This window comes from Mauremys mutica, chromosome 8 (genome assembly GCF_020497125.1).
Source record: "Mauremys mutica isolate MM-2020 ecotype Southern chromosome 8, ASM2049712v1, whole genome shotgun sequence".
NCBI classification, from domain to species: Eukaryota; Metazoa; Chordata; order Testudines; family Geoemydidae; genus Mauremys; species Mauremys mutica.
The window spans coordinates 11138939-11159349 of NC_059079.1; the positions used below are offsets into that span (position 1 = coordinate 11138939).

The 20411-nt window shown below is 41.9% G+C and overlaps 1 protein-coding gene across 1 annotated transcript in view; it reads right to left on the reverse strand.

The window, feature by feature from the left end:
- Positions 1–20411, reverse strand: part of SLC1A7 (solute carrier family 1 member 7) — an 80296-nt gene that overhangs the window by 4195 nt on the left and 55690 nt on the right. The window contains exons 6-10 of the mRNA XM_045028933.1: positions 18290–18389; positions 15439–15672; positions 7004–7198; positions 4399–4533; positions 2010–2109 (exon numbers count right to left, since the gene is read on the reverse strand). Of these exons, the coding sequence (XP_044884868.1) occupies positions 2010–2109; positions 4399–4533; positions 7004–7198; positions 15439–15672; positions 18290–18389 (764 nt within the window). The remainder of the gene's footprint in view (positions 1–2009; positions 2110–4398; positions 4534–7003; positions 7199–15438; positions 15673–18289; positions 18390–20411) is intronic.

Genomic DNA, 20411 nt, shown 5'->3' on the forward strand with positions numbered 1-20411 from the left:
TACCCTTAAAATAGAAACCAAGATGGTCTGATGGGGAAAACAATACGCAAATATTGGCAGAGGGAGGAGGTGGGCTTACAGCTGAGACAATCTGCCCTTTGGGTATATATGACTGGCTGCACTAAATGTGCAGCCAAAACATAAAGACGACTAATGGTATGTTTTGAGATGGTTATTGAGTGCCAAGTAGAAAATAAATCTCCCTGCAAACAAGTTTACAATCCTTCAGGGGGCTTAGGTTGTATATTTGAATGAAATACTGTGCTCCAGGACAGAGTTTGAAGAATCTTCCTCCAAAGGAAAATAATAGTACTAAATACAGTAATAAAAATGTCAGGAGTCCTGTATTATTCAGAAGGCGAGACTAGATGATCATAATATTTGTTTCTGGCCTTATAACGGACTAAATATTTTTCTGTTAGTCTGTATGCTTAAAAAAGACTCTAGTTTAGCCAAGGTTTTAAGGGCTCCATCCTGTGATCAGTGGGAGTTGAGGGTGCTCAGCACCTCTCAATATAAGACCCTAGCTAACAAAACATGAACGTTTGAATGTTCTGAGCACATTGTATCAAGCAGTGACAATGGGATTCTCCAGAAAGATTGGGCAGTAAAATGGGAGAAATGATCAATAATCATTTACTATTCATATTACTATTATTTAGTTAAGCTCTGAATGAGCTGGACGCTATGCAAGACCTAAAAAAACACACAGTCCTGCCCCATGAAGAGCGAGAGAGAACCACTCAGTTACAAGCTCTCCTGGCTGAGCAGAGGAAGTTTATTGGGGGCTCTCCAATTAACAGAAGTGATTGGGAACTAACACTTAGGTGGACTAGTAGCAATAGGGCGGGTGGAAGAAATCTGTTTTAGAAAGGGATTTGGATGAAGAGGGGTCACCTTTCCCCCCAGGAGTGGGAGTTCCAGGTGTAAGGAGAGGCATGGAAGAAAACACCAAGAGAAGAGTGAGAGAAGGAAACAAAGGGAGTAGAACACAGGGGAATGTGAGAAGAAGTAAGAGGAAAGAAAAGCAGAGACGTAAGCAGGGGCTTGTATGTGATGTAGGAGGGGTGAAGATGCCAGGGGAGGGATTTTAGAGGGGAGTAACATGTTCGCAGTGGTGGAGGGAGGAAGATTATTTTAGCAGTGGGTGTTGTGAGCTGTTCTACAATATTCACTGTGATCATGAACAAACTTTTCATGTGCCCTTTTCTGCACACACACACAAAGGCGGTTGCCATCTTGCTTCTGGTCATAATTTCACAATCTGATTTTGTGTGTGCCAGAAGTGGCTTTTTGCATGATCTGATATTTAAAAAAAAAAAAAAAAAAAAAGCATTGTCCCAAAACTTCACAAGAAAGCAAAATGTTGGGAGTTGTGAACTCACCCAAAATGGAAAGAGAAATTTCATGGATAAAATTTCATGGAAAAAACTTCTGACTTTTGTAGAGCTCTGTTTACACCCCTGACCCCATTTAATTCTTATATATGTATTCCTGAGGGTCCTACATGTGGCAGATGGCATTTTGTGCAATGCGCTATAGAGCCCACAAAATAGTGTTCTGGGTTCTCTAATGGTACAGTATTCAAACAAATACCTTGCACTGTAGGGTCATACTCTTGGAATGACTTTAAAAAGCCAGGACTATGACACTACCTGCTTAGTTAGGTGATGGTGCACAGTGATGAAGTCCAACTGCTATCCTATATTTGGAGATACTTCCTTTCCCCACCACCAGAGTTTAAAATATCCTCCCTCATTAAAGGACAACAATCAGTTGTTTAAACTCCATAATGTATCTTCTGTACTTTCCTAAAAAAAGGTAAATCCTTTACACAAATGCTACAGATATTACCTACTTTTGAATTTTGATCCATAGCCTAATTTTGTTCTTTCCATTAATATAAATTTAATCCAGAATAAATTAATGTGAGAAGTTGATGTTTAAAATATTTTTATACCGACAAGGAGTTCATTGCTCCAGACTGACTCATTTTGTCTTGTTCTTACCTCATCCCCATCCTTGGTGAACTCCTTTCTGCAGACATGGGCCATGATTCCAGCAGCTAAGGCATCTCCCAAGACATTGATCATTGTTCTAAATCTGTCTCTGACAAACAAAACAGTGGTGTTAGGTGACAGGTGCTCCATCTTGGAAATAGTCATACCTGCAACAGGTACATACTGATTAAACACTTTAAATCTTTAGAAAAAACCAACTCAAGTATAAGCATTGCTGTTTTCTCCACAATCTGTGAGCTATTTGCCTCTATTAATAGTATTGTGTATTTGAGTATTTAGATATTAAAAACTCAGAATATTGTCTGATTTGGGGACTGATCCTGCAAAATGCCAAGTTCCTTAACTCAAGTGAGTTGAGGGCAATCAGTATCTTGCAGGTCCCTGATAAATGAAGAATCACAGCAACCAGAATGCTGGGTAAGGAGATCACTGTGTGTAGTAGAGTCTGCCATTTGCCTCTTACTGTCTTCCAGAACAACATACCCAAATAACAATGCTTTCCTAGCAATATCAAACTAACGGGAAACAGTTAACTCATATCACACTCCTGTCTGAAAACACCTTACCTGCTATTGTTACAAGTAACACTTAAGACTAGGACAGAAAGAAATGAGAGAGAATATTTTCAGTTTATTGACTCTGTGCATTTGACAGCATCTTGTGTATAATAGATTTCACGATTCTCATATCCTGGGATCAATTTCAGTGTTCTCCCTGTTTAGTCAGTTAATCAATCTGTTTCTCCCTGTTTGTACATGTCTTTCACACAGCAATGCTAAGAAATTTTTTTTAAAATGGATTGTAAAACCACAAATATTGATGGGACGGACTCACTGACAAGGGTAGTATCTGAAACTACTTTTAATACATTATTTCCAAGCAGGGCCATCCGGGGGGGAAGGGGGGGGGAAGAGCAAATGGGGCAATTTTCCCCGGGCCCCACAGGGGCCCCGCGAGCCCTGGTCTGGTGGCGGTCCGGGTCTTTGGCGGCATTTCAGCGGCGGAGGGCCCTTCAGTGCTGCTGAAGACGCAGAGCGACTGAAGGACCCCCACCGCTGAAATGCCGCTGAAGACCCGGACTGCCGCCGCGTGAGTACAAGCGCCATAGCACCTATAGGTTTATGAAACTGCCAAGCACTAGTCCAAGAAATGTAAGTATGCCCTTCTCACTCAAGCTGACCTGCAAAGGAAAAAAAATTGGGCATGCACCCGTCTTTGATTTTTTGTAAAGTGGTTTTTTGTTGTTGTTTGTTTTAAATTTCTGCTGTTTTTACACTAGAAATTCAAGTCTTGACTAAGCTGAATGGCTCTGATGACTGGATAAATAGTGAACTGGTGACTTTACAAGTATTGAGGCAGAGCTGAGTAATTGAGAGGGGAAAAGCTTTTTAGTCGGAGTGTTTAAACACCTTGTTTTTGTTGAGCTTTATTAACTATTAAAGAATGGATTTGTTATAGATTCAACACCCTTGCCCTTTAAAGGTTAGAGGTCATAAACATCCCTGAAACCTCCCAGAAGTTCTCCAGAAAAACCAAGAAGGGCCAGACTTGACATTCCTGATATTTTTGAAAGTAAAAAATAAATGTAAAAAAACCACACTAAACCTTCAGGCTGTCTAAGCGTCCTACAGAAACAAAAAAGGGCACAAGCCCAACTTTTTTTTCTAATACTTCATAAAGTACTTTCAGTGTTGTAAGTTTAAATAAAATACAGTGAATTTGTAATTACACTTTTGTAGCATCTTGTGCAATGGATCTTTACTGTATTAAGAGAATCATGAAGAAATGTTAAATTGTAGGACTTATTTAGAATAAAAGAAAAGCAGCTATTGTAAATAGAGAGAGGGTATTATATCTACTGGTATTATATCTATATAATCAGAACTGCTCAACTATGGCCTCATCTACACTGCAAAATGTTATCATGTCTGAACATGAATGCCAACAGTTGAGTTAACTGACAAAATAGTGAACTGTTTAGATGATCTCTGTAAACCTGGGCTGTGCATTATCAGAGCGAGAACTGAACTGCTCGTAATCTAGATACCAAAACCTTGAACAGTTTTGAATAATGAAGGATATGAAAGTTGAAATCTGCTCATGGACAATTCACAAAGAAAGAGCTGAAATTCAAAATAAATTATTTGTTATTAATTCTGCTAGCTCTGGCCATAGACTCTCTACTGCTAATGAAGAGTCTCTGTTAGTTTGGTGCTTTCTCGAGTTCTATCCCTGCTGTCTCTGTGACGTTCCCAGTGATTATGATGTGCAGAAGTGACAGCTGTGATGCCCTAAGCGTCTATGGATTGACATGCAGAGTACAGAAAAACAACTTGATTTGCAGATGGAAGGAAGGGTCAGACACTAAGTTACTTACAATGCCCAGTCAACTGCAATAATTAAAGTGATGTCATCTGTAGGCAGCCCAACTGATGTCAGAACAATGACCATAGTCACAAGGCCAGCTTGTGGAATCCCTGCAGCACCTATGCTGGCCGCTGTTGCTGTGATACTTTAAACAAGAAGAGGAACAATAAGATTTAACAGCCATATCACCTGGCTGGAAATAACACAAAGTAACAACGTATCTCGACATGACTGTTTCTGGACCAAAATCACTTACATACAAACCACTGCAACAGGAATTTATGAACTGTGTTTAGAAATCAGCCAGATGGCTAGAATGGAGCACATTAGCCTGCTACATTTTCATCTTTTATCCCTACAGCCAAGTAGGTGAGCTCCATTGGTCGGATTCTGCGCTGCACCTCGGAGTCATAGCATAGAACTTCTGACCTAAGGGAAGGGAGGGCAGCTAAGGTGGCTTTAAGCTACTTTTGCACCCTCCTGATTCTAGGCTGCTTGGCAGCCTTCAATGTAATTTAAAGAGTTGTGGGGGCCTGTCTCAGTGATGTCAGCTTGCCCCCAGAATCTCTTCAATGCTGCATACTACAGACTTGCAGTTGATATACACCCACCCTCAGGGTAAACCCTATGGCAAGGAACGAACCTAATAGATGTTGTCGGTAGGTCCTGCACCAAGGGAACCCTCCCTGGCCAATCCTTTTATGCTGTTCTAGCCCTTCCGGACAGTATATATGGGCTGGAGTAGGGGTGAGGCTCTCATCCTAGATCCTGGCTTCATCTGTTTGGGTCTAAGTATGAAGCAAGCAGGAATGATTTCATCCTCCTCTTATGTTTCTGGAAAATAGAAACCAGTCACTACTCCTGTTTGAGTCTCATATTTTTCAGCCAGGCAGGAAGAGGGCAGGGGGACCTGGCAGACTTAAATTCCATCCTCTGGAAAAGAGAGGATAGTTTTGTGAGTAAGGAACTAGGCTGGACCTCAAGACATCTGGATCCAATTTGTCTCTGCCACAGACTTCCTATGTAACCCTGGGCAAGTCACTTAGTTTCTATATCGCTCAGTTCCTCTAATATTTTCTGTCTCCCATCCTTTGCCTGCCTCATCTACTTACTCTGTAAGATCCTCAGAACAAGGACTGCTGCTCACTACATCTTTGTACAGTATTTAGCACGAGTGCCAGTCTCCAATCTTGGCTGGGGACTCTAGGCTCTATCACAATACAAACAGTGAGTGAATGAACTGAAAACTTCATTTTTATTTGACACTGAGTATTGAACCAAACGCCTGACTTCAAATAAGAAATGGGACTGAGTCAGAGTGTTTGGATCATGATCTAGGTGAGACAAAGCTTAGGTGTTTTCAGATTGAGGGTACCATTTTGAGTTCCTCTTCCCCATGTTCAGTGGGTGGGAGTCTCAGATCAGGATTCTAGTTTGAGACCATCTCTGATACAAATATTAGTTTCCATGCAGTCTTAAGCTCCCTACTACATATTTGATCAGTGTTATATTTAATTAGTGCTGTATTGGAAAAGGGATTCCCTTTTCCAGGAGCATAAATGATTGGGTATGTTCTTGGAAAGAAACAGATGGAAGGAAGAGAGCTAGGTCAGCTACTAGAAAAAGACAAAACATAAATATAAAGACAGTAAGCGGGTGACTTACTAAAGGAAATAGTAAGTAATAACCATCTGCGTTTATACAGTACCTGTCATCCCGTGATTTCAAAATTCTTTACAAACATTAGTCAATTAAGCCTCAAACTATTATTATCCCTATTTTTCCAATGAGGAAACTGAGGTACAGAGATGTTAATTGATTTACTCAAACCCACACCATGAATCAATGGCACTAGGAGTCTTAGCTTTCCCACAATACATAAATTCCTTATGTGGGCAGAGGAAGAGTGAAAATGAAGATTTATAAGCCATTTGAAAAAAATTAAAGCTTGTATGGCATTTGGATACCATGGTGGTGTGCCTAGCCTAAATAGAAAGGAATGTGATCTCATTGTACAAAATGGAAATGAAATTCAATGGTGAATGTTACAGGTTCCCTGGACAGCTGATCAGGACACCAAACTATTTCAGAATCTCCTGTGACTGGGTTGCCAATCAGGATTTAGACCTGCTCCTGCTCCCATTAAAGTCAGTGGTAAAACTACCAAAGGAGCTTACCTTTGACGTTTACAATGTTGAAAGTTATTTGTGACGGGAAGGAGCCGGTGTGTTCTTAACATACCCCCCCATTCTATGCACTGGAAGTGCATCCCCAACAGCACAGGGATTTGGAGGGGTTCATTTCTTATAGAATTCAAGGGGGAAAAATTAAACACTGTTAGCAACAAAGTTGTAATCCTAAATGAATGAGCTACAACTGGCCTAAAAGCCAAGGATTAAAAAAAAAGCCAGTTTAACAATTTGAAATGTGATATATTTCTATGTTCACGTCTGTTTTAATAGTGCTAATAAGATTTCCCTCCACACAGGCCCTGATCTTACAGGAAGCTTTGAACTGAACATTGCAGATTCAGTAATGTGCTTGATACACAAATGAGAGAACGTCACAGATTTAATGAGTCAAATGGAAAGGTTGTTGGTTTTTTGGGTTTATACCTTATAGTAATAATTTGTCCAAAATCCAGCTCATAATTGTTTACTTGAGCAATAAAGATTGCTGCCACCGCTTCATATAGGGCAGTTCCGTCCATATTGATCGTGGCCCCAACAGGCAGCACAAATCTGGCAATCCTTCTGTCAACATGGTTATTCTCCAACAAGCACTTGAAAGTTATAGGCAATGTGGCTGAGCTGCAAAACATCCAAAACAAAAACAAAACCCAAACACATGTTGGAAGCTGTTTTATCCTCAGGGAATAACATTAAAAGCAGCAAACTCATCTGTCTTCCCCTGCATATAGATCATATTCAATGCTGTATGCATTCAAGCACTATCTCCTATCTTCGCTTCTGTCTGCTTATGTATCGGGCCCAATCTGGCTTCACTGATAATGGGAGTTCTGTCATTGGCTTCTGTCATAAATGTACAGCTAAGGGTAGCTTAAAATCCCTCCTTACCTGTAAAGGGTTAAGAAGCTCAAATAACCTGGTTGGCACCTGACCAAAAGGACCAATGAGAGGAGAAGATACTTTCAAATCTGTGGAGGAAGGTTTTTGTTTTGTCTCTTTGTATGTCCTCTCTGGGTCAGCGAGGAACCAGGGAAGGGAAAATACATCTCCTAAAGCATATCTGAACTAAACATTTAAGATTACAAATTGTAAGTAATAGGAAGGAAATGCGTTAGATTATCTTTTGTTTTAGCTTGTGAATTTTCCCTAGGCTAAGAGGGAGGTTTATCCCTGGTTTTTTTGTAACGTTAAAGTTTTGCCAAGGGGGAATCCTCTGTGTTTTGAATCGGATTACCCTGTAAAATTACCTTCCATCCTGATTTTACAGAGGTGCTTCTTTTACTTTTTCTTTATAATAAAGTTCTGCTTTTAAGATCCTGATTGGTTTTTAGTGTCCTAAAAACTCAAGGGCTGGTCTGTGCCCACTTCATTAACTTATTTGGTTGGTATATTATTCTCAAGCCTCCCCAGGAAACGGGGTGAAGGGGTTTGAGGGTATTTTGGGGGAACAGGAACTCCAAGTGGTTCTTTTCCTTGAATCTTTGTCTAACTCACTTGGTGGTGGCAGCGATACTGTTCCAAGAACAAGGAAGAATTTGTGCCTTGGGGAAGTTTTAACCTAAGCTGGTAGAGATAAGCTATGGGGGTCTTTCATGCGGGTCCCCACAGCTGTACCCTAGAGTTCAGAGTGGGGAGGGAACCCTGACAGCTTCTGTGAGAGCAAGAGCAAGTCAGTTGTGTTTAATGAGCACAAGGCACTTGATCTATAAGGTAGAAAGCAAGGGCTGGAGGTGCCACAGAAGCCATATTGTATGTTTAGTCACCAAAGGGTCAAGGAAGGAAAGTGTCTCATGCAGTTCAGTTGTGATACCTCTAGAAACAAAACATCGCTGTTGATGCTTTCAGAAGGAAATTCCATCCCATCCTCGTTAGACAGAAAGCTGATGGCCCTGATGATAAGATTTGAAGCAGGGTAAGATATAAACCAGGGGTGGGCAAACTTTTTGGCCCAAGGGGTCATCTGGGAATAGAAATTGTATGTTGGGACGTTAATGCTCACAAAATGGGGGTTGGGGTGCGGGAGGGGGTGAGGGCTCTGGTTGGGGGTGTGGGCTCTGGGGCAGGGCCAGAAATGAGGAGTTCAGGGTGCAGGAGGGGGCTCTGGGCTGGGACAGAGGAGTGGTGTGTGTTGGGGGGTGAGGGCTGCGGCTGGGGGTGCGGGCTCTGGGGTGGAACTGGGGATGAGGAGTTTGGGGTATAGGAGGTGCTCTGGGCTGGACCGAGGGGCTCAGAGGGCATGAGGGGGATCACAGCTGGGACAGAGTTTGGGGTGAGGCTCAGGGGTGCAGGCTCCAGGTGGCGCTTACCTCAAACAGTTCCCAGAAGCAGCGGCATGTCCCTTCTCCGGCTCCTACATGGAGGCGTGGCCAGGCAGCTCTGCACACTGCCCCGTCCGCAGGCACCACTGCTGCAGCTCCCGTTAGAGTGCTGGAAGGGGTCATTGGAACACGTAGGAGCCAGAGAGGTGCCCCTGACCCTGCTCCCTGGCTGGAGTGCTGGAGCAGGGCCATGCCGCAACTTCCGGAAGCTGCGTGGAGCGGCCCTGACCCTGCTCCGCAGCTGTAGCACCAGAGCAGGGCAAGCCCCAGACCCCACTCCTCAGTGAGAGCTCAAGGGCCAGCTTAAAATGGCCCGTGGGCTGTAGTTTGCCCACCCCTGATGTAAACCGAAGAAAAGCCTGGATCTCCTCAAGGCTCCAATAGGGCTACAGGACATGTCTCAGGCCCACCCCATCTCCCTTCAAGCATACAGTAAATAGTGCAGTTTTATTAAAATGCAAGTCTGATCCTGTGCCTGCACTGGATTTCTCCCCCCACCCCTCCTGCTTATCAAAGTTAAGGGCCTCAGCTCCTACAACAATGGGAGTTTTGAACGCAGACTGAGGACAGTGTATGCCCTTAAGATTGTGCTAGTGCCTGCTGAGTACTGACACCAAACCAAAAATAAAATACTTGCTTAGGCAACAATTCATAATAGCTACACGGTAAACAGGATTATTTAAAAAGCAGGTTGCTCCTTGAGCTGAACTCTCCAAAACTCTCTCCTTTCAGCCCTCCAAGTGAATTTAGGGTTGGTGAAAGATGTCAGATAAATAGCCCTGGGGACTGAAACCCTCTGTTTGTCCACAGATCAGATACAATTAAGTGCAAGGTTCCTAAATCATGATGAACTGGTGGGATCACTTCTGTGGACCAGTGAAAGTACAGTTAAGTGTCTGTGCCTGCTCATTCCTTACCCTCTCTGCTGATGCGACAAACAAAGAAGCCAACTAGGACAGAGATATCTGTGCACTAAGAAGATTTAGGGCTGGCCTATACTGGGAACTTACATCAGCATAGCTACATCTCCCAGGGGTGTGGATTTTCAACACTAGGTTGTTGGATGAATTCTTCCGAGAGTATAGCTTCTGTGAGTATACTTCCTCTTGGCAAGGTGGATTACTGACACCAACGGGAGAACCCCTCCTGTCAGCCTAGGCAGTGTCTACATTGAAGTGCCTCCGCAGTGCAGCCGCAGTGCTGCGGTAGCAGTTTAAGTGTTGACATATCCGGAGACAGAGACCACTGATTCATTTCACACACACCACTAAGCAGCCATATCACTGTAGTACATTTTGATCCCTAGTGACCTGGAGAACAGCTTAGAAATCACAAACCTGAGAATGGCTAGGTTGGTGGCAAATTGAAATTACTGCTCCTGATTGGCCAAGAATTGCACACATCCTATTTTTGTTCTCTCTTCTCCTCTTCCTTGTTCTTTACCACATCCTGCTTGTTCATCTCATCCATCAGTTATGTCTTGTCTCTTTGATTGTAAACTCAATCGAAAAGACAGGGCAGGGTCTATCATTTGGAATAGATTTGTACAGCACCTAGCACAATGGGGCCCTGACCTGGTTGGCCTCCAGGTGCTACTGGAATATAAATGTAAAACAGAAACCAACATCTTAGAATGGACAGGTTTAGGCAATTCAACCATAGGCATAGCTGCCAATAATAATGAATAAAGTACTTAAAATCTATTATTACCACTCTTGAGCTACTTAGAGTTCTGCAGTGACATCCACCCCTTTTATAAAAACATCATCTCTTGCAACTCAAGAGCTTCTTTTACAATGAATCCTTGTTTTTCTTTGTATGGAGAGGAGGGGAAAATGTTTATTCTTTTTTCAAACTTTTTACATTATTATAAGTTTAATGCATCCAGAGGGCACAACATGTTAATAACAATCCTTCACCACCCTTTCTCACCTTACAGACTACTTACCAAATGCCACATTAAGAATAATTTAAAAGTCCCACTAAAGATGAGGCAAGTGCCACATGTTGTCTTGCAGTTAGGATATACTGGTGGTACTGTAGTTTGGGAAACTATATGTTCAGACAGATAGCAACCCACTCAGGAGAGCAGAATAAAACTTGAAAATTCTAGTTCATGCAGGGTTTATGTGAAGCTTTTCTTCTTGTTTCACATCCTTAAACTTTGCTTTCGGTTTCAGGCTCAAACAAATCTGAACATTAAAGCAAAACTCAGCAAACCCCACAATTTTTAATTTTGGGGCCTATTTTCAGTCCAATAGGTTATAAAGCCACTGATATGATATGAAGCTACTGAGTTTTGCATGGTTTCAATTGGGAACCATAGACTGTGCTAGGTTCCCTTGAAAATTGGCCCAAGTTCAATCAAAAGGATCACTAAGCTCTGAAAGTCTGTCCTAAACTTTGCAGTTTTAAATGAAACTCAAATCTAGCATTTTTCACACCCCTCAGTGATGTAGCTGTGTTGACCTAACTTGTTGGTGTAGACCTGACCTGAGTGTTAGTGAAAGCAGCTTTGGGGGTCTAATGTCAAATGCTGAGGAAACTGTTAGGTTTTAACACTTAACCCATATCCTGAGGCCAAATCTAAAGCACTGTTCTTAAATAACTAAATATGCTTCAGAATTTCCTGAAGCTTTTAGTAAAGAGAGGAGGCATCTTGTCTCACTCAGGACTGTATTACTGACAAGCAGTTGCAAAACAACTATAGATTAATCCCACTCCATTTTGGTGATTGTACAGTGGCAGGGACTGAATCAGTCATGCAAAGCTCTAATGTAGGCCACAAAGAAATAGAAGAGAGAGTCTCTATAGAAAAAGCTCCTTCTCCAGCTGTTTAACCCTGCCACTTTATCTTGCAAATGAATCCTAATTCTTCTTATTGCGCCACAAAGTCAACAAGCTGACTTAATCTAGAATTAAGTTACGCCCCCTTTTGTTAAATCTGTCTTTAATTTACACTGCACAAGAGCCAAGGTCTCAGAGTTTCATAAGAAGCAAGAGCCCCTTGAAATTTTCACATTTTATTTACGTGCTGTGTGCAGAGGAAAAGAGAACTCCTCTTTTTGATGGGATGCACGATTGAGAAGATGCTGCCTTTGATTCACTGACTCTGTAGAAAGATGACCATGGAGAAAAAAAGACCTCTACATGTCCTAGGGAAATTATAATCAACCCAAGGCGCATTCTATCTATTAGCCAGATTCTGTCCTTCACACTGCGAGAGGCGCTTGGGTGGAGGAATGGTAACAGTGACAGATGTTCCTGGAGCCAAGCTGATCAAACAAGGCAGGATGGCTCAGAGGGGCCTGGCTACAGCATACTTTGGACCACACCTTATTGCTGCACCTCCCTTAGTGCCTGTCACCAAAGCCAAACAATGGCCAAGGGCCTAAGAGCCTGGGATCACCACCCAAACTAGCCGGCCACGCCCTCTTGAGGCTACGGAATGCTACCCAGTATGCCACTGGGACTCCCTGCCAAGCATGTAAGGAAACAAATACATGTTCTTCTATGGTCCTGTATGGGTGCACTGTTTGGAGGGATAAGGAGGAGGGTAAAAGAAACTTCTGCCCTTTCTGCCCTCCACCAATATATATGTGCAAATAAGTCAGAATTTTGCCCTATATGTTTGACATTTCCATACAAATGCTAAGCATGTCATTGGCATCTAAAGTGATAAAACAGGACAGCACATGGGGACTGACTGTTGGATGGAGAACCCCTCACTTATAGGTTATGGGTTCCACTTATGCTTAGGGCAGTGAAGTCACTGCAATGAGATGATTGTTTGGTGGCTTACAGTTCCAGTAGTGGACGGGCATTCACATCCCAGTGCTACCAGCACCATTTCCACAAAATGGCAACCTTACTTGCCGGCTTGGCAGAGGTGCCAAGAACTAAATTAGCTATGGGGAATGACCCTCAGAAAGGATCCTTGGAAAACAAAGATAAGGCAAATTAAGGAGTTGGGGTGGGGAGGCTTGCGCTGGCACTGCCTTGTTTTACCTGATTTGTGGTTAGCTAGATGTATTTAGATTCCAGATCTATCATTCCATCATCTTTCACTAACACTAAATTCAGTAAAAAGATGAATTATCCACTAGAGACTCACTAAGCTTTGTCATAGTCTACATTAGTGTTGCTACTATAAAGAGCCAGGTGAAGAATAATTTACTTTTTGGCCATGGCTTTATCTAGTATAATCTGTATTTAAAACACTTCATCCTTCCCATCTGCACTCTCTCACTCCCATTTGTCTGTCTTGTCTACCTGTCGTATCCTGTCTGACACTTAGAGTGTAAGCTCACTGGAATGGAGACTATCTTTGCTAGGTGTTTGTACAGTGTGGCATTGATGTTTGAGTGGGTTTTCCAAGTGCTACCATAATAACTAATAGTAATAGGCAAGGAAAACAGCTGGCCCTAGACATGAACAGGGAAATCTCCCAAGAGTGACTTGTCTCACTTTTTGTGCATGGTATGTCTTTTCTGTAGTTATGATCTTTAACTAAAGAAATCTTTCCACACCTGGTGGCGGCTGGATTTAATACAAGAACACTGATTTTCAGTGTTCTGTCTCTCATTAGATGTAGGCATGCACTGATGCAGAAACATATGGTAGAGACACATTAGTAGGCCAACCTTTTTGTTCTGCTTTAAAATGATCTGATTATCCAATGCCTGTATTATTAATATTAATATGTTGCCTTTGTGGCAAATATTACTTAATCAGATACAGATGTGATGACTGTCAGGAGGAGCAGCTTTACTTTCCAAACCCAATTATTTGTGCATGTTCTTTTGGCAACAACTCAGTTATGTGCAGTATTTAATCTTCTCACTGTAACCAAGGTGAAAAGTTCAGCTATCTGATCACAAGATGCTACAATTTAAGAGGAAAAACACCAAATAATGTATTGGGTTTTTTTAAAAGTCTACATTGCACTTGCAAAAAAAAATGCATCTGTTGCTGCAAACGGACAATTGTACATGCAGCATACAAAGCTATGCACAGAGTCATTTGAGAATGTGCACAATTTTCTGCTTTTGTCCGCACTGGCATTGCAGACTATCGAGGAAGGCTGTGTAAACACAAAACACAATTTAGACATTTGGGTCTGTAGTTTGGTCGTTAGAAATCAGGCCTGACTTTTGCCCTATATCTATATGACTTATGATTTTGGTACATTTTAGAAAAGAAACTTTGGAAAATTCATGATATCATGACCAACCCGTACACTTAGAGACTAAACTACAGAGAAGGTAGCTAATACTTGCAGAATGATCTGATGGGCTCAGAAATAGAGGCAGACAGGTGATGAGAGAAACCAAAAATAATACAATTAGGAAGAAATCATGAGCTGCTTCAATCAAAAGAGGAAATAGCAGTTTAGAAAGCAATAAGGCAGAAAAGATCAGGGGGATAATGCATTGGCTATGAACTCACAAATGTGAAGGAAGAGAATCTACTGTACGACAAAAGAAGTAACTGCTATTTTATAAAGCCCCAGTACGACCACACTTGGTAAGTATGGAATCTAACCTGGTGAAAAATGCCATTATCTTTCTACAGTACAAACTGGAAGAAGAGGAAGGAACACTTTTTTTGTTGTTGTTTTTTTTTAAGAGCTGAGAAAGATAAAACCAATGAGAGGCACAAGTCCTAAAGAAGGAAAAATACAGGATGAATAGATAAGAAAATGTCCTTACAGTAAGGGGAATAAATGACCTAGTGAGGATGTTGAGTCACCAGCACTATAGGTTTTCAGAACCAGGACTGAGGAAATCTTAGTGGGATCAGGGGAGAGGGTTAAGAGGGAGCCTGAAAGGCTTTTCCAACATTAATATCTATGACAGTAAGATCATCATCACCTGTGAGTCTGGGGAATACAAACACATCTGAAGCTACAAACATTTATGTGGTGTTCTACTTCAAAAATAGTCTTAAACTTTCAAATTTTATTAGAACTTATAAAGCCACCCAAAGCACAAGTTGCTCCTGATTTCACTTTGCAAAATATACTGTACTATATTTCAGTTAGCAAGTTATTAAATTTTATAAACATCGTGTAAAATGAAATTTATAATAGAGATGCGGACAGTCCCTTAATTTTTATGGCCTTAGTTGGAACCATTATGATTTCAGGAACACACGGATGCAGTGTAGACTGGGTAGACCAGGAGACAATCTAAGTTCCTAGGTTCTGTTCTCAGCTCTGGAACAGACTCTCCATGTGACTTGGGGCAAGTCATTTATTGACAGTAATTAGCACATTGGACCACAAATTATGGAAGCCCTAGCATCTGCTGAGTGAAACTGACATGATTCTTGTCCGTTTCACAGCTGTCACCCACCAAATAGCAGCAATTTCACTCAGCAGCTGCTGAGATCCTGGGGGCCATATTTAATTTTTCATCAGGTTCAGAATCGGAATGAAATCAGATTTTGAAATATTGACATTTCCTGCAAACCTGAACTTCCAAGTTTCCGCTAGCTCTAATTAGGACCTCATATGTATTTAGTAATATCAGTGCTTAATACCTGGATGATGTGGCCAGAGCAATTAGCAAGGCTTGAAGAATCCCTCTGATGAAAACAATGGGGTTTTTCTTAGTGATAAAGAAGTACATCATTGGCAGAATGAACAGTCCATGAACCACCAGGCCACAAACCACAGTAATGGCATAAAAGCCCAGCTTCTTCCCAATAGCTGTAGGATCATCCATTTCCAAGATCTTGCCAGCAATAAGAAACACTATTCCAAAAGGAAAATACCTAAGTGAAGAGAGAGGGAGATTTATCGCTATGAGACAGATCATTTCCACCAAACAATTTAGTGAGATAAGTTCCTGCACTTCCATTTCAGTACAGACATAGGACTTGACCATGCAGTATTTAGTAAGCATGGAGGGTGTTCAGAATTTCATAGGAGCACCTTGCGGGATTGGACTCTTCTTCCTTTTCCATTCATGAGTTCTGGGAAAATGTTTTTATATCAAATTATTAGCAATTATACTGTTTTCTACTGAAAGAACAGGAGTACTTGTGGCACCTTAGCGACTAACACATTTATTTCAGCATAAGCTTTCGTGGGCTACAGCCCACTTCATCAGATGCATAGAATGGAACATATAGTAAGGTTATAGAAGACCTTACTATATGTTCCATTCTATGCAGCCGAAGAACTGGGCTGTAGCCCACGAAAGCTTATGTTCAAATAAATGTGTTAGTCTCTAAGGTGCCACAAGTACTCTTGTTCTTTTTGCGGATACAGACTAACACGGCTGCTACTCTGTTTTCTACTGACTGGCCAGTAGGACACACTTAAATATAATTTGTTAATGAAAGCAATGTGTATCTAATCTTTCCATCAAAGTATGCATTTTAAGGTTCCCATCACAATAGTATTTAAGGCGCAGATCCACAAAAGCACTAGGTTTGGATCCACTGTGACCCATAAAACTATCGCTGAACCCTGAAGGTGCCTAAACTCACTCTGCACCTAAGTTTTCAGGGTAATAGTTCCCTAGGTGCCTAGTTTTCTGCCTCTGGGCATATGCACTGCTGCCTCACTCTTGGGGTCTGGATACCTATCTCCTGCCTAAGCCCCCGTGTGATTCACAAACCAGGTGCTCAGACACCTAAGTTGCATATAGGACCTGATCCAGAAGGCATGCTCAGAGGCTGCCTACCAGATAATGTCCCATTCAGAATCCAACAGGAAGAGGAGGTAGCTCTGGTACCCACCTTATAACAGCCTAGGGGTTAACACACTCACCTGGGATGTGAGAGACACAGTTCTGGTCCCTCCTCTCTTGATTTGAACAGGGGTCTGCCACCTCTCAGGAGACTGCTCTAACCACTGTGCTATGGGATACTCTAGTTGGGGGGAGGGGAGGTTGCTCACATTGTCTCCTGCTGAAGATGCTCCAGTGTGGCTAAATAATGAAACAGTGAGTGGAGCAGGGTCTATACCCCCTGGACTACAGAGTCATTCTCTCTCTCTCTCCCCTCATGACTGTTTAAGTATTTATCCACAATGGAACAGTCATGGGGTGAGAGCGAGGTGGGAGACCCCCATTCAAATCGTTTCACCCCCTCCGGAAGAAAGGAGGAAATTGAATCTGGGTTTCCCACATTCCTGGCGAGTGCTGTAATCTCTGGGTTACAAGTTATAAGGTGGGCATTGCTGCTGCTGCACTGATACTTTCCTACCTCACAGTATTGTTGCGTGTAAAGCACTTTGAGATCCTCAGATGGAAGGTGCTATATAACTACAATGTATTAATTATGTAGTAGCAATATTTACTCATTATTAAGAATGTTCACAAAAGTGCTGAAGAGCCATTCTTAAATTAGCAACATTGATGTAAAGAGGGAATGTCAACTATATTTTAAAAGTCCCCCCCCCCCATCCCTAGGTCTGTCTGAGCTGTGCTTGGCATGGGACCTGGGATTGGGAATGAAGGTGGGCCATACTTCTTCTATTGGTAAGGATTTATGTTCTCTCTTACACTAGGTAGCTTGTAACCCCACAGCTGTGGCTCTGAAGCATGCACTGATCATTTAAAGCCACGTGAACTTCCAGTCACTCTGACCCTTGGTCAAAAAGGTTACCAGACAGGGAGCAATGCAGCTGGGATTGTAGTGGGGTGACTTTTTACCAGTATAGCTATTTCGCTGTCAGACTACATCCACACTGCTATTGTGTTGATAGAACTACACCGGTAGGGGATTTGCGCTGCTCCAGAATGGGGAACAGCAATTTTGCAATAACTGAGGCTATTTCAATAGGAGACAGACATGAGTATGGATGTGTGCCTGGCTCTGCTAAAAATAGATGAATTCTACTGGGCTAACTTTTGTTAGACCAGGTCTAAGCCACCTTTCCATTCTCCCGATCTGGGGTCAAACTTGCCCTCAATCTAATTTACAGACATTCTAAGTTATGTTGGCTAGAGTAGTCCCTTAGGGCCGACTCTGCTGGTTGGGGATTGCCAGCGGGCGGTGCACTGTGATTCTGTCCCTTCATGCCCCTGCCCCTAGCCATGCCATCTACATCTGGAGCAGGTGGCATAGACCTAATATGTTGCTTTCTGGCACCCGGGAATTCCCCTTTGTTAGGGGAATCCCTGGCATCTGTGTTGAGGCAGTTCTCTGTCCTCTTTATGCCACTGGAGTGGTGCACAAGGAACAGAGCCAGGGACCAGCATCTGGCCTGGAATGTTTGTATAACTTCCTTCAGATGCTAGCGCCATACAAAGTTGAGGTTGTTGTCCCTCATGAATTTGCCTGGAAACAAGATTACATCATCTCAGAGCATTTTTTTTCTCTTGAAATATACTTCAACTTTTAAAAAGTGATATTTTTGCTTGGTAAAACAGCTACTTACCACACAGCAACTGCCACTATTTTCATGACAGATTCATTTAAACACTGGCAAAAACTGACCAAGGGAACTCCACTGTTACCCATTCTGCCCAACATTATACCTGCAATCAAACACGTTATTGTTTTAATTCTCATTTACTCTTAAAAATCCCCAACACACTCCTTCTCTACTGCAACTCAAAGTGAACTAAGTGTGGGGTGGCTAGCTGGGTTAGGTAATTGGTAGTGGGATAATCCAACAAATCGCTGTGTTGTAGAAACACAGAGAGATAAATCACACAAACACATATAGGTCATGGGGGACAGCCCTTGGTTCTTCAGCTCCACAAACACAAACATCTACCACTTAGGCTAACGGAGATCTCTTTTGAGTTCCCACTAGGAAATCCCTCACCTTCTGTGCACCAGTCACTAGAGGGCAACAACATTGACATTATATATATATATATATAGAGAGAGAGAGTGTATTTTAGGGTAGGATTGATAACAGGAGCCTTGGTTTTTTTTGGCTCACCAGTTTAAATCTAGACCCGACTGGCAGTGACCAAAAGCCATTATCTGACGTCTGTGAAATTAATTTGGTCTCAGTCCAGTTTCTAGTGGATAAGCATCTATAAGATAAAAGCCACCCTCACAACTGGCTCAGCAGAATCAAGCAAATGCACATGAATACAAGGAAGGGCCAAACTACTGCACAAGCCTAATCAGCAAAGAAAACAAACACATTCATAGCAACCAACAGCCATAAAGGTAGGGGATCTAGTTCCAAGAATAGTTACGTAACTCTATACTTTCTGTATGGTGTTGTTTTAATAATGTATACCTAATAATAAACATGTCTATCATGTTCCTGTTTAACTAATTTGCTCCAGTGACCCTCTGTGAGGATTGTAATGGATCATGTTAATCACTCAAGAAAGCATTTCAGAAACAAACTGCACCAAATCAATTAATATTGGAAGAGGATTTTACAAGAAAATGAAGTTGTGAGGGGGGTGCATTCTAACACTTATTCTGGATAGACAGAATGTTTGCTTTGACTGAGGGCCCATGGTCTGTCACTTGGAGCGCACATCTGCATTTGTAGGCCAGATCCCAGATTGTAATGGTTCCAAGACAATCCCCTCCTGATACGGAGGAGTGAGCCACTTAGATGTCAGACCCAACAATTTCACAATAACAGTGCATGCAGCATGTGGGTTTATATGCCTGTTAATATTCATCTAGCTGTAAATTTCGGACACAAAACCACATATTTTATTAACAATCTTGCTCATTTATGCTAACAGAATGTTAATTACAAAGTTCAGTTTTTAAAGCTAGACTGGCTTTATTAAGTCATGGCAGCTTTACAAAAGTCTTAGCTTTCTAACTTAGTAGAATGATGAAGAGAGGAAATGGATCAGCTCTTATTTTACAGGAATAACTGTGGTTTGCTTACAAGAAAACTTTTTCACGTCTGAGTATGGCAAGTGTTGGCAACAGGAGACGTAGTAGGTAAGACTGGAGGCTGCTGAATGATGAGTATGAGACTCACTGGTCTCTTAAAGCAGTGGTTCTCAACCAGGGGGTATGTGTACCACTGGAGTTGGAGTACACAGAGTTCTTCCAGGGGGTACATCAACTCATCTAGATATTTGCCTAGTTTTACAACAGGCTACATAAAAAGCACCAGCAAAATCAGTACAAACGAATATTTCATGCAATGACTTGTTTATACTCCTCTATATACTATACATGGAAAAGCAAGTACAATATTTCTATTCCAATTGATTTATTTCATAATTATATGGTAAAAATGAGAAAGTAAGCAATTTTTCAGTACTAGTGTACTTTGGCACTTTTGTATTTTTATGTCTGATTTTGTAAGCAAGTAGTTTTTAAGTGAGGTGAAACTTGGGGTACTCAAGACAAATCAGACTCCTGAAAGGGGAACAGTAGTCTGGAAAGGTTGAGAGCCACTGTCTTAAAGGACCTCACTATTCAACCAAATACACAAAGGGATGATTTCAAGAAATGTTCAACAGTAAAACCTCACCAGTTTACTGTACTGTCATTTGCACAAGCCCCTTTCTGCAGCCGTTAGGTAAGAAGCCCAAATGGTCATTTCCAAGCAAAGTTTT